Raw genomic sequence first — 13,065 nt, 5'->3', positions numbered from 1 at the left:
GGCTAATTTTGATCTTGAATTATTTGTGGAAGTCCAGAGAAGGTTTAAAAGGTAGATAAATATGAAAATGCTCGGAATTAAATAAAAATAACAATTTTGTTTTTCCTTTGATGTGTCCCCCGGCGGACGGATTCCTTTAGTTTGTTTTATGTTTATTTTATACAAAAGTTAGGTCTTTTATTTATTTATTGATACACTACGAAGTCTGCCGGGTCAGCTAGTTATTAGTAATGTACCTTTCCGCCAACTATACTTAAAACGTCTTCTGATTTACGAAACAAATAATAATTATTAATCATATACCTTTCCGCCAACAATACTGACGCCCAAAGGAGCACCAGGGCTACGTTTGATGGTCACCTTCCTCGGGGGACCCCACCGCTGGGCTACGATGGTATCAGCACGCCGATCCGGCGACACCGTGACCGTCATCGCTTGTGGACAGTAGCTGGAGGATATAAGAACATTCACTAAAATTATCAAGCTTCCTTTTCAGCGAATTTCATCAGAACGATGTCTCTATTGAAATTAGAAGCGAGTAGAACATTTAAATATGGTAGATTTTAAGAAAAAAAATCAGCTGCTGTCATCAAGAAATAAAGTATCTTAAAAAAATTCAAGCATAATCAAAAGGCATATTATAAAGTTAAAGATTATTTACTAGATGGCACTACGTGGGAATGAGGCGCTCGCTTCTGGCCTTTTCATTTTTCATTATTATTATTATTTTTTTAATTGTATTTTTTGACTTGGTTTTTCCTTTATCGTAAATATTTTTATTTATTTAAAAAAAAGAAAATATTTGAGAAAAAACAAAAAAAAAAAAACCCGCTGAGTTTGTTTCGCCGGTTCTTCTCAGGACCGTGGCTTTTTTGGAACCGGTGGTAATGTTAACATTGTTATTTGTATTTTGACATTCAACAAGTGTGTCATACTGACATCTAAGTTGAAATAAATGATTTTGAATTTGAATTTGAATTTGTAATAAGCGAACCTTTGTAATAAATGCCATCGAACTAAATAAGCCGTATTATTCTGTGTCTCTTGCCTATTGCGACGTTTAGGAATTTATTGTTGATACAAAAATATTGTAACACTAAGTGTATTGTTAAACAAACAAAAACAATTGCAAAACCAACCAAAAATCGACAATAATTGAACTCAGACATTTCATATATTACTGGTGGTAGGACCTCTTGTGAGTCCGCGCGGGTAGGTACCACCACCCTGCCTATTTCTGCCGTGAAGCAGTAATGCGTTTCAGTTTGAAGGGTGGGGCAGCCGTTGTAACTATACTTGAGACCTTAGAACTTGTATCTCAAGGTGGGTGGCGCATTTACGTTGTGGATGTCTATGGGGTCCAGTAACCACTTAACACCAGGTTGGCTGTGAGCTCGTCCACCTATCTAAGCAATAAAAAAAAAAAAACATAATTTCTTCTAAAGAGCAGAATAACCCACTTTTGGTGTTTAGTGAATAGCAGCAACCTATGTCCTAGCGACAGGATAAAGTGGAATATGACTTCGGACTCGTGGTTGACTTCTAACAGGTGAGCCAGGTTAAGTTCATTAACCCCTCTATGCCCTATAAAAATCCCCTCCCAAAGCAAACTACCAAAGCTAAGAGCACAGTAGGTACGTATCTAGTTTTGGAACCACAACTCGAGCTCGATGACCTTCGAACACCTTCAAGACTTCGATGGAATGATATGTTTATTCAGTAATAGGTCTAGGCGATCGTTCTAGTAGTTAGAGCTGCCGAGAGCTACTGTCATTCTAAGGAGAGTTCACTGAGAACCTGATTGAGAATGTACTCTCTTCCCCCTTAATCCACACAATTTGTCAAGAATTCACGGCTGATCGTTCTAGAAGTAACTTACATATGTGTATGAGTGTATGCGCGTGCGGTTGGGTGTGTGTGTGTGTGAGCGTATGTGTGTTGTATACATGGTATTTAGTTGTGCATCAATAAAAAAAAAGCTGCCAAGATCTGCTGCTAAGGGACATTGCTGAAGTCCATGGGCGACGGTAACAACTCACCACCAGGTGGGCCGTGTGCTCGTTTGCCTACAAGAGCAATAAAAAAGGGGGAGTTCACTGAGGAACTGATTGAGAATGTACTCTCTTCCCCCTTAATCCACACAATGTGTCATGAATTCATGGCTACTACTCAACACTTGGCACAAAATCAAACATTACGTTTTAAGAGGTAATATTTCAAGTTGAATTCTAAAATGAACTTCTCTGCCTCCCTCCACTATGACATTTCTCTCTTCAGACGAGGCTTAAAGATGCAGATTTGCTGTAGACAATTAGCTGAATTGCGGCTGTCCGCGCACAACAGCACACAATTTTAACAAAAAAAATAAATTGCCTTTACCAAAATAAAATGAGATCACCAATGTAGTTCATGACCAATATACTCGTAATCCAAGTCAATTAAATATGCATTAATTAAGGATAATTCAAAAACTACAAGTCAGATTTTGATAAAATTTAAATGGAACCACTTAAGAAACATCAAATAGACAAGAATCATCAAAATCGATCCATCAATATAGATTCCGAAGTAACACATCATTAAAAAAAAACATATAGTTGAATTGATAGCATCCGAATTTCTTTGAAGTCAGTTAAGAAGAATCCGGCGAGATACCGCGTCAAAGATCTCGCTTACAATGAGCCCAGCTCGAATTGCGAGTCCAATAAACCGTACATCATATCAACGCATCGAGAACCCTCAATTTACCACTTAACCAATTGAATTCAATGACTCCTAACTATAGATGCTGGGAAGGTTGGATTCTGTTGCGTTTGAAATATCTAATATACATATAATATTTTTGTGAACATAATACAATTGCAATACACGTTAAGAACCTATGTATCTTTAATACCATGATATAATTGCTTTTAATCTTATTAAAGAAGGCAGCACTGGTTTGGCATTTTCATTGAATAAGTAAACGGGCTTCCGGCCAACCTGAAGCTGAATTGTACCAGAGCCCATAGTCATCACGGCATGAATACCGTCACAGGCGTTGAGAAATATGATCTAAGTTTAAATTAAATAAATAATAGTTTAAAAAAATTAACAAAATACACTTTTCAGGATATTATCAAAATAACCCTTCTACTTATGTCTGTTCATTAAATATTTATAATTACTGATACCATGCACCCCAGGCCTTTTTGACAATAAAATCATTTTTTCTTACACTATTTATAATTCAAATTTATTAAAATTTATTTTCTATTTTTTACTTGAATTTAAATTTTTTCAATATATTTTTTTTGATATTGAATTGTCATCGGTCCTTAACAAGTATACCAAATTTCGAGTTAATCCGACGTTTTTAAGACGGTCAAAATCATGTTCAAAGATTCCGTTACATACATACGTCTGAAGCTAACAAAAGCGTATTAAAAAATGGCACTTAGATGCATAAACTATTTCTGAATTACTAAAATTCCTTCGTTTCATAATCAAACTTTGGTACGTACTTAATATTTACAGCACGTGGCTTCAATTGAATTCGGTTACCGAATCACACAATATTTCCAATTTCCAATCACACGACCACGTTCGTGTCACTTCGAACAACGAATGCCGGTGAAACGCCGTCGCCCCGTGGTACGTGTGTGAAAAGTGTTAATAGTGCAAAGTTGAAATGTAGGAAAAGTACAGTCGACAGCAAAACTGTTATTCAGATTTTAAATTCAGATTCGAATTTTTTTTGTTTGTTGCTGGTATGGGTGGACGAGCTCACAGCCCACCTGGTGTTAAGTGGTTACTGGAGCCCATAGACATCTGCAAAGTAAATGCGCCACCCACCTTGAGATATAAGTTTTAAGGTCTCAGTATATTTACAACGGCTGCCCCACTCTTCAAACCGAAACGCATTACTGCTTCACGGCAGAAATAGGTAGGTGGTACCTACCCGTACGGACTCACAAGAGGTCCTACCACCAGTAATTATGAATTGATAGTCTCATTTCTATTATAATAACCCGAGAGCCTGTAAAAAAAATGTATATACGTAATTTGGAGAGTCTTCTAACGGTATTCAGCTATGTACCAGAGCACATAGACACTTCTATACAACATCCTTATCCGACCCAGGCGACGAGGGCAATGTAAAGCCAGTCAAGAGTTCTTTTTTTTCCTACCTAAGCTGATGGTCTTTACAGACCATATCAGCGTCACCAGGCGAATAGGTAAGTTCACGAGGCTCAAACCTGACGTTGTTGCTAACACGAACCCTAGCAAGATTCGTGCTTCGCAGAATCTACCACTGGATCGGAAATACGACCCACTGAGAAGATCCGGCGAAAGGCTCAGTGGAGTAAGAGTTCGACGAGCGAACAGCCCACTGAGTTTCGCGCCGGATCTTCTCATTGGGTCGCGATTCCAATGATGTAGTGGATTCTGCAAAACCCTGCTCTAGGGCTAGGGCTAGTGTTAGCAAGTTCTCACAGGTTGAGCCTGTGAGCTCACTTACCCGTCCGGGCATAGTTGAAACTCCTTAGGTTACCAGCCAATAGGTAGGACAAAAATACAACATCGTGCTGTTAAAATCGGAATGCATTATTATTTTAAAGCTATCCACATAACCTATCAGCAGAAAAAAACAGTTTGTCGGAGTTTGGAAGAATGGATTTGTAGATTTTTAAGTTCGGTAGGCAGCGGCTTGGCTCTGCCCCTGGCATTGCTGAAGTCCATGGGCGACGGTAACCACTCACCATCAGGTGGGCCGTATGCCCGTCTGCCTACAAAGGCAATAAAAAAAAAATAAAAAAAAAATACAGTCGGCACAGCCGGAATTCCCTTATAATGCGAAAAAATATTTAATATCTCTGTTGAAAACTGTTTGAAACAAAATGGAAGGTAAAAAAATGTTGGATGTGGTATTATGTATTTTATGATAGAGTTAATTAAGGACCAATATGAAACGACAGGAGAGAAGTTTTTAGTTTATTATATTACTTCTTATTTACAGCTTCGACTAGTTTTGAAGGGAATTTCCTATTTCGAAGACAATTTCCTATTCTTTCGTTCAAAATTGTCTTTATTGCTATGACGAGCGAACAAGTTCAGCTAATGTTAATTGGTCTATTATTTCATTCGAGGCTTTTTTGTTGCTAAGATGGACGTGTTCACGGTCTAACTGATGTTAATTAGTCACCGGAGCCTATAGACATCAACCACGTCAATACGTCCCCCAATCTTGAGACATAAATTCTAAGGTCTCAGTTCTATAGTACAACCGCCGAACGCATTAATGTCTCACAACCGAAATAGGTAAGGTATTGGTACCTACCCGCGCGGACTCACAAGACGTCCTACCGCCATTAATTAAATGAGCAATTGCAAATGTGTTCGCGACAGTACTAGATGCAGGCACCATTACTCAGATCAATCATTGTAACCGACACGTGCTACTAACTCGACCTCCATCATGCACAAACGTACGTGTGTATATGGACAAAACTATGTATTCACGATTTCTATACAGATTCAAATCTCAAACGACTATATCAAGCTCGTTCTAAGCCGATGGAAAATAAGTTTGTTTGCATAATGATGAAACATAATGTCGGAATTTTTGTCAGAAATCTCCAAACGCTTGAGGGGGGTTACACACGATGCTAAGGCTGGCTGGTACTTTGCACAGAGAGTGAGTCTGGCTGTCCAACGAGGTAGGGTGGGGCAGCCGTTGTAACTGTAACTATACTTGAGACCTTAGAACTTGTATCTCAGGGTGGGTGGCGCATTTACGTTGTGGATGTCTATGGGCTCCAGTAACCACTTAACACCAGGTGGGCTGTGAGCTCATCCACCCATCTAAGCAATAAAAAAAAAATAAAAAATACGTAACCAGTATCTTGGGAACTGTGCCTCCTTCAAGCGCATTGGAAGATTTGTTCTACTGTGTGAGTTGATTCATATTAAATTATTTTGATTTGTTATATTATAAAATTAAAGTTATATTATATGTGTATAAACATTGAATATAAGATTTACAAATAATAATAAAAAATGTCGTATATGTAATAATTATTACGTACAGTTCGCACGTTACTGGGAAATGATTAGTGACTTCCATTGTCGTTAGGGCATGCTATTATTCGCTGAAGGTTCAGAATGGGTTTATCCGGAATGTCGCCAACGTTTCGTCCGATTCCAGGACGGTTTCATACAGAGATCTGAGATTTTATTTTATTGGACTCGATGGATACACTCGAAAATTATTCATAAATCGATTTTTTTTGGGATTTTAAATTAAATTTGTCATTACTGGTGGTAGGACCTTTTGTGAGTCCGCGCGTGTAGGTACCACCACTCCGCCTATTTCTGCCGTGAAGCAGTAATGCGTTTCGGTTTGAAGGGTGCGGTAGCCGTTGTAACTATACTGGGACCTTAGAACTTATATCTCAAGGTGGGTGGCGTATTTACGTTGTAGATGTCTATGGGCTCTAGTAACCACTTAACACCAGGTGGGCTGTGAGCTCGTCCACCATCTAAGCGATAAAAAAAATCGTACAGCTAAAGTTTACTTCTGGAATTTCGAAAACCGCTAAAACAGATCCTGGAAAAATAACACCTAAAGCGGATGGAACTAATTAGACGGCAGCACTTTCAGAGTTCAGTAGGCACAGCGCTTAGTTGAGTGGATAATTTGATTAAGCGGAATGCACACGGAAACACTGCTCTTTCATATGGCACTATATATATTTGGCGATAAAAAATATTTTACTTTAAACATGAAGCCGTCGTGGCTTTTGAAGTCGTTGTGGCTTAACAGATAAGACGTCCGGTGCATTCGTGATGATCGGTGCACCGGTGTTCGAATCTCGGACGGGTACCAATTTTTCTAATGAAATACGTACTCAACAAATGTTCACGATTGACTTCCACGGTGAAGGAATAACATCGTGTAGTAAAAATCAAACCCGCAAATTTTTTATTTGCGTAATTACTGGTGGTAGGATCTCTTGTGAGTCCGCGCGGGTGGGTACCACCGCCCTGCCTATTTCTGCCGTGAAGCAGTAATGCGTTTCGGTATGAAGGGTGGGGTAGCCGCTGTAACTATACTTGAGACCTTAGAACTAATATCTCAAGGTGGGTGGCGCATTTACGTTGTGGATGGCTATGGGCTCCAGTAATCACTTAACACCAGGTGGGCTGTGAGCTCGTCCACCCATCTAAGCAATAAAAAAATAAAATAAAAAAAACATACACACATGTGTCAGTTGAAATATGTTTTGTGCCAAAATAAGACACCAAACATGGTAAGCCACAATAATGAGTCCCAAAAAATATATATTAAGACAACTTTCATTACTAAAACGGTACTAAAAACAGTAATAATTCGCAAGCCGCCTCTACCTGGAAAATACTGCTTGAGAGGGCACTTAATTATATTTCTATCACGAAGCATTCGCGCATCCAAAGATTTCGGGACAGCGTTACTATCTATTGAGTTACCTCTTGTCTCAAACTAAGGAAAAGCATTGACCTACTGATTTCTATCAACCCCTAAAAACCTCTTAATAAAAGTTGGATTGTAAGCTTCGCCAATTCACGGATAATATACCTAACGCCTAATCTCTTTCATGGGATGGGATCACGTTTCGAGCCCTCGCGTGCACAAAGGAAAAAAGGTCGCACCCTACTTTCGAATTGCCACACACGAAACTCACCGATAATCGATTTCAATAACACTGCATTATCCGATATTGGATCCAAGAACGGCCAATGGCCAACATGTATGCACTTAACCAAAGACCAACAACAACTGGCTAAGTGGCTGACAATCCGCAGCATTGAGGACAGCTCAGCGTAACTCAATTACGGGTATTAGCAATTTTTTAATAGGGATGACACCATTTAATTCAGTTTTATCGATAGTTTTTTAAACATCGATATTTTTAACAGCAGTTTTGTGTAACGATCAAACAAGGGAAAATCTTTAATTCGAGTGATATTTAAATAAATAGACGAACTCTATTTATTATTGATAGATGGTAGGACCTTTTATGAGTCCGCACGGGTAGTTACCAGCACCGCGCTTATTTCTACCGTGAAGCAACAATGCGTTTCGCTTGGAAGGGCGGGGCAGCCGTTGTAACTATACTGACACCTTAGAACTTATATCTCAAGGTGGGTGGCGCATTTACGTTGTAGATGTCCCGTAAGTGGTGTTCATCTATGTGGAGACAGTTAATACAGATGACCAGTGTGAGCTCAGCTTCCTTGAAGTCGATAACTAGTCTACTAGTTTCCCATAATCTGTCTGTAAATTAGCATGCTTGTCTTACTTTCCTTAAATACTACCTTGGGTGTAAGTAGCATTAAAAGGTCACGATTCTGCCTATATTTGCCGACAAAAAATCACGAATTGCCCTTGAATGAAAATTCCAAGTAAGGTCATGGTATTGACACGCAATTTATAAACACAATTGTAAATTATACGTTCAAAAGTACTCTTGGATCTGCTCAAATTAGAATCATCAGCTATAGTAAGTATACCGAAAATAACAAATACGAGACGAAACAGCCGTGAATCGATAGACGTCTCATACAGAAGCAGATGAGAGAAGTGAGAGTCATGGGTCATTACCATAGGGTCATTACCACTAAGCCAAAACAAAAATCTGCTGTTCAAACCCTCAAAACGAAAGGAACTACTTCGATGCGGAAATAGTTTAATTCTCCAGGAGCATCTTGGATTTAAAGCCTCCAGAAGGCAAAAAATAAACGAAGCAGTCTATTAGGTACTCATTTTATTTATTTTTATTGCTTAGATGAGATGACGTGCTCTCAGCCCACCTGATGTTATGTGGTTACTGGAGCCCTTAGACATCTAAACCGTAAATTCCATCACCTACCTTAAGATAATAGTTCTAAGGTGTGAGTTTTTACACTACAACAACGGCTGCCCCCACCCTTCAAACCGAAACGCATTACTGCTTCACGGCAGAAACCGGCAGGGTGAGGGTACCTGCCCGTGTGGACTCACAGACGTCCTACCACCAGTAAATTTTACTATCATCATTCTCCTGCCCTTCTCCCAGTCACCCGAGGTCGACGCAACATGTTTTCTCCTTCCATACTCCCCTATCTTATACCATTTCTTCGCTCACTCCCCTCTTACACATATTATCTTTCACGTCTATTACTAATTTTATATTTAATTAAATTTTAATTAAACTATCGACATGACGGTGAGACCATTACTAATATCTATAATCCCCTATAAGCTCACGCGGAGCGGACCACGCATTGTATTCTTAACTAAACATACTCGCATATGATGAAAACATCGCTATGTCGAAACACAATGAACACACCTACTGCTTCTTTGAAGAATCAATTTTGGATGGTAGAAAACATTGGCAAATATTATCGACAATGGATGATAATAGTTCTGTTTTTTTTTAAGGGATTTAATGACCTGTTTACTAAGACCTTTAAGCTATGTCTTATTTTAATTTGTATTCTTATTTTTATGAAAAATGATAAAATGGAGTGAAGTGAAATGAAGATGATTAATTTGAGACATTAATCAACTGGGATGAAATTAAATGAAATGAGATGATATGGGATGAAATATTATCGCAGTAAAATGGTGGTCATTTACTGTGATTTTTTCAGTGGACTTTTTGGAGGAACATGAGAAGTTACGTCCAGCGGCTTTATTTCATTTTCCCACATTTTTGCACTTTCACAGATATTAAACAGTTAATAAACCACCGTTATTACACATTTAAGCCTGAAGAAACACTAAATAGGCAAAATAAAACAAATCACACAACTTCACTCCTCGCGTTCCCGCCAAAAAGTCCCAATAGTTATGTTAATCTGTTTAATCAATCTACCTTACACTGGCTTGGCTTCACAACAGTCCGTCACCGGATTTTCAATGCTGAACCTAATACCAACTATACCAAATTATTATGTATCTAAAATCACAAAAGACGTCCACAGAGATAAAGCATCATCACCTAGCAAAAAATCTTAGTTCTTAGTATATGTACTTAGCGACCCATTTTTACCGCGGAACAGTAATTTAAAACAGTTGTTGTAAATGATAATCGTTATTAACTCACACACTTGTATATTTAAGGAAAATACAATAGGTACATACAGTTTTATTATAGTTAATCTAATCTAAGTGGAACATGTATTCGCTGTATGACCGTTACAACTGGACTGTCGTCCCAATATCCTTTTCCCACAAGCGTGGAATGGTGAAGATGACACCTTGCATTACGTAGCCAGGTAACACGCCACGTACGATATAAAGCATGTGTGTGTGACCCTACAGAACTGAAGGCTTTTTTTGTATTGCTTAGGTGAGGTTGTGAGGTGAGGTTTGAGTGCTTAGATGAGGAGCTCTCGGCCTACCTTATGTTTATCGGAACCATAGACATCTACAACGTAAATTCCGCCACCCACCTTGAGATATGAGTTCTAAGGTCTCTATTTTTACAGTACAACAGCTGCACCACCCTTCAAATCGAAAAGCATTACTGCTTCACTGTAGATGGTAGGGCGATGGTACCCACCCGTACGGACTCACAAGATGTCCAAAGCACCCTATCACCAGTATTTTTTTTTATTGCCCTTGTAGGCAGACGAGCATACGGCCCACCTGATGGTGAGTGGTTACCGTCGCCCATGGACTTCAGCAATGCCAGGGGCAGAGCCCAGCCGCTGCCTACGCTACGATATTCTTTGACAAACTCGAACCAACATTTTACTGAGGACTTTTTGGCGGGAACGCGAGGAGTGAAGTTGTGTGATTTGTTTTATTTTGTCTATTTAGTGTCTCTTCAGGTTTAAATGTGTAATAACGGTGGTTTATTAACAATTTAATATCTGTGAAAGTGCACAAATATGGGAAAATGAAACAAAGCCGCTGGACGTAACTTCTCGGGATCCTCCAAAAAGTCCACTAAAAAAAATTTCAGTAAATAACCACCATTTTACTGAGATTATATTTCATCCCATATCATCTCATTTCATTTAATTTCATCCCAGTTGATTAATGTCTCAAATTAATCATCTTCATTTGATTTCATTTCATTTATCTCCACATTATCACTTTTCATAAAAATAAGAATATAAATGAAATGACTGACTGACTGAATGACTTAAAGGTCTTAGTTACCAGGTCATAAAATCCCTTAAAAAAACATTTTACTGTCATTGCCCGGTAATGCTTGCTCGAAAGTTTTATAACTACCCACACAAAAAAAATATAAATCTTAAGCCGGCTTCAATGACGAGACAAACTGAAAGCCACAATAATCTTTCATTTACCACGTTATCCCGGTCAAAATATTAAACCAAAGAGTAATAAAATTATCTTTTCTTGATACGTGTGCAAATTTTCAAAAGAGTCCAATATCTTGGTCGAAATTATACGGAGACATTTAGGTGTGTAGTTATGGGTCAAGCTAATGAAAATGTGTTTAAAAAAGCTCTTCGTTGACCTAATCCATTATGGCCAATTAGGTATTAGCTTGCACTCCCCGGGGAAAGCTCAAGGTTGAGTCGAACGTAGCGCAAGGGGTAACAGAGGTGGAGGAAATCAATCATTAACTCGAAAAATACTTATTAAATAATTGCTCACAATCACATTATCTTGCTCAATTGTATCTTGCTCAATTGAATACAAAAATAATTCGGCAAATAAAAAAGGCGGTTTTTGTTTATCAATCGCTTTAGACCGGCGGATATAATGACGGCCCACTCGATGTTTAGTGGGTACCAGAGTCAGGAAATATCGCAATCGTTTCTTTGGTGACTAATAAATTTAATGCACAACCCAAAACTGGTAATAGCATAAGTAAATTATTTTTACAAAAAAATTAACAATAACATCGGACCTTGGACCTGATGTCTCAAGGTGGATAGCGGCATTCGCATAGTGATGTCTATGGACTCCAATAACCACGTAACACTACGCGGCAATCTCACCCAAAATACAGAGCAATATAACCCACTGGTGGTAGGACCTCTTGTGAGTCCACACGGGTAGGTACCACGACCCCGCCTATTTCTGCCGTGAAGCAGTAATGCGTTTCGGTTTGAAGGGTGGGGTAGCCGTTGTAACTATACTGAGACCTTAGAACTTATATCTCAAGGTGGGTGGCGCATTTACATTGTAGATGTCTATGGGCTCCAGTAAAAACTTAACACCAGGTGGGCTGTGAGCTCGTCCACCCATCAAAACAATAAAAAAAAAACCCAGAAACAAAAAATATATCGGTGCATTTCGGGTTTATAATATTAATTTGGCTAAGTGCCTACCAATTCCATTGCTGTAGATTATTTAATTTGAATATGTAAGTGCCCTCGGGGATCGATTCGTTAAACTACTCATTGACGTTGGACATGCGGCCTAAAACTACACAAATCGGACTCCCATGAGTAACTATACAAAAAAAAAAAGCCAATTTTGCAACCCTTTCCGCCATATTGGAAATATAACAAACAACATGATATTGTGGTTTTCACAAGTCATCGACATAATTAAAACGGTTAATTACGGCTTGATTTCGACTTTATCATAATAATAACAATAATTTAATTTTCATTCAGACAATTTACTCTACTTTTTAATACGCTTTTATTAGCTTCAGACGTATGCATATGTTAGTATGTAACGGAATCTTTGAACATGATTTTGACCCCCCTTCAAAACGTCGGATTCACTCGAAATTTGGCATACTTATTGAGGACCGAAGGAAATTTGAATTAAAAATAGTGTAAGAAAAATGATTTTATTGTAAAAACATTTCAGGATATTATCAACATAACCCTTCTACTCATATTATCTGTTCATAAAATATTTATAACTACTGATACCATGCACCCCACGCTTTTTTTTTACAAAAAAAATCATTTTTCTTACACTATTTTTAATTAAAATTTATTTTCTAACTTTTAGTTGGATTTTCTATGAAAGCGTATTTTTTTAGTTTTTTTAAACTATTATTTATTTTTAAACTGACTTCCGGTCTCATATAACACAATTTCACACAACACGGGACT

The 13,065-nt window shown here is 38.2% G+C and overlaps 1 protein-coding gene across 1 annotated transcript in view; it reads right to left on the bottom strand.

The window, feature by feature from the left end:
- LOC114240899 (multiple PDZ domain protein) overlaps window positions 1-13,065 on the bottom strand; it is a 189,008-nt gene that overhangs the window by 112,662 nt on the left and 63,281 nt on the right. The window contains exon 19 of the mRNA XM_089739138.1: window positions 304-448. Within this exon, the coding sequence (XP_089595264.1) occupies window positions 304-448 (145 nt within the window). The remainder of the gene's footprint in view (window positions 1-303; window positions 449-13,065) is intronic.

Source organism: Bombyx mandarina, chromosome 28, assembly GCF_030267445.1.
Source record: "Bombyx mandarina strain Sakado chromosome 28, ASM3026744v2".
Taxonomy (NCBI): domain Eukaryota; kingdom Metazoa; phylum Arthropoda; class Insecta; order Lepidoptera; family Bombycidae; genus Bombyx; species Bombyx mandarina.
This window is presented reverse-complemented; position numbering and strand designations above follow the sequence as displayed.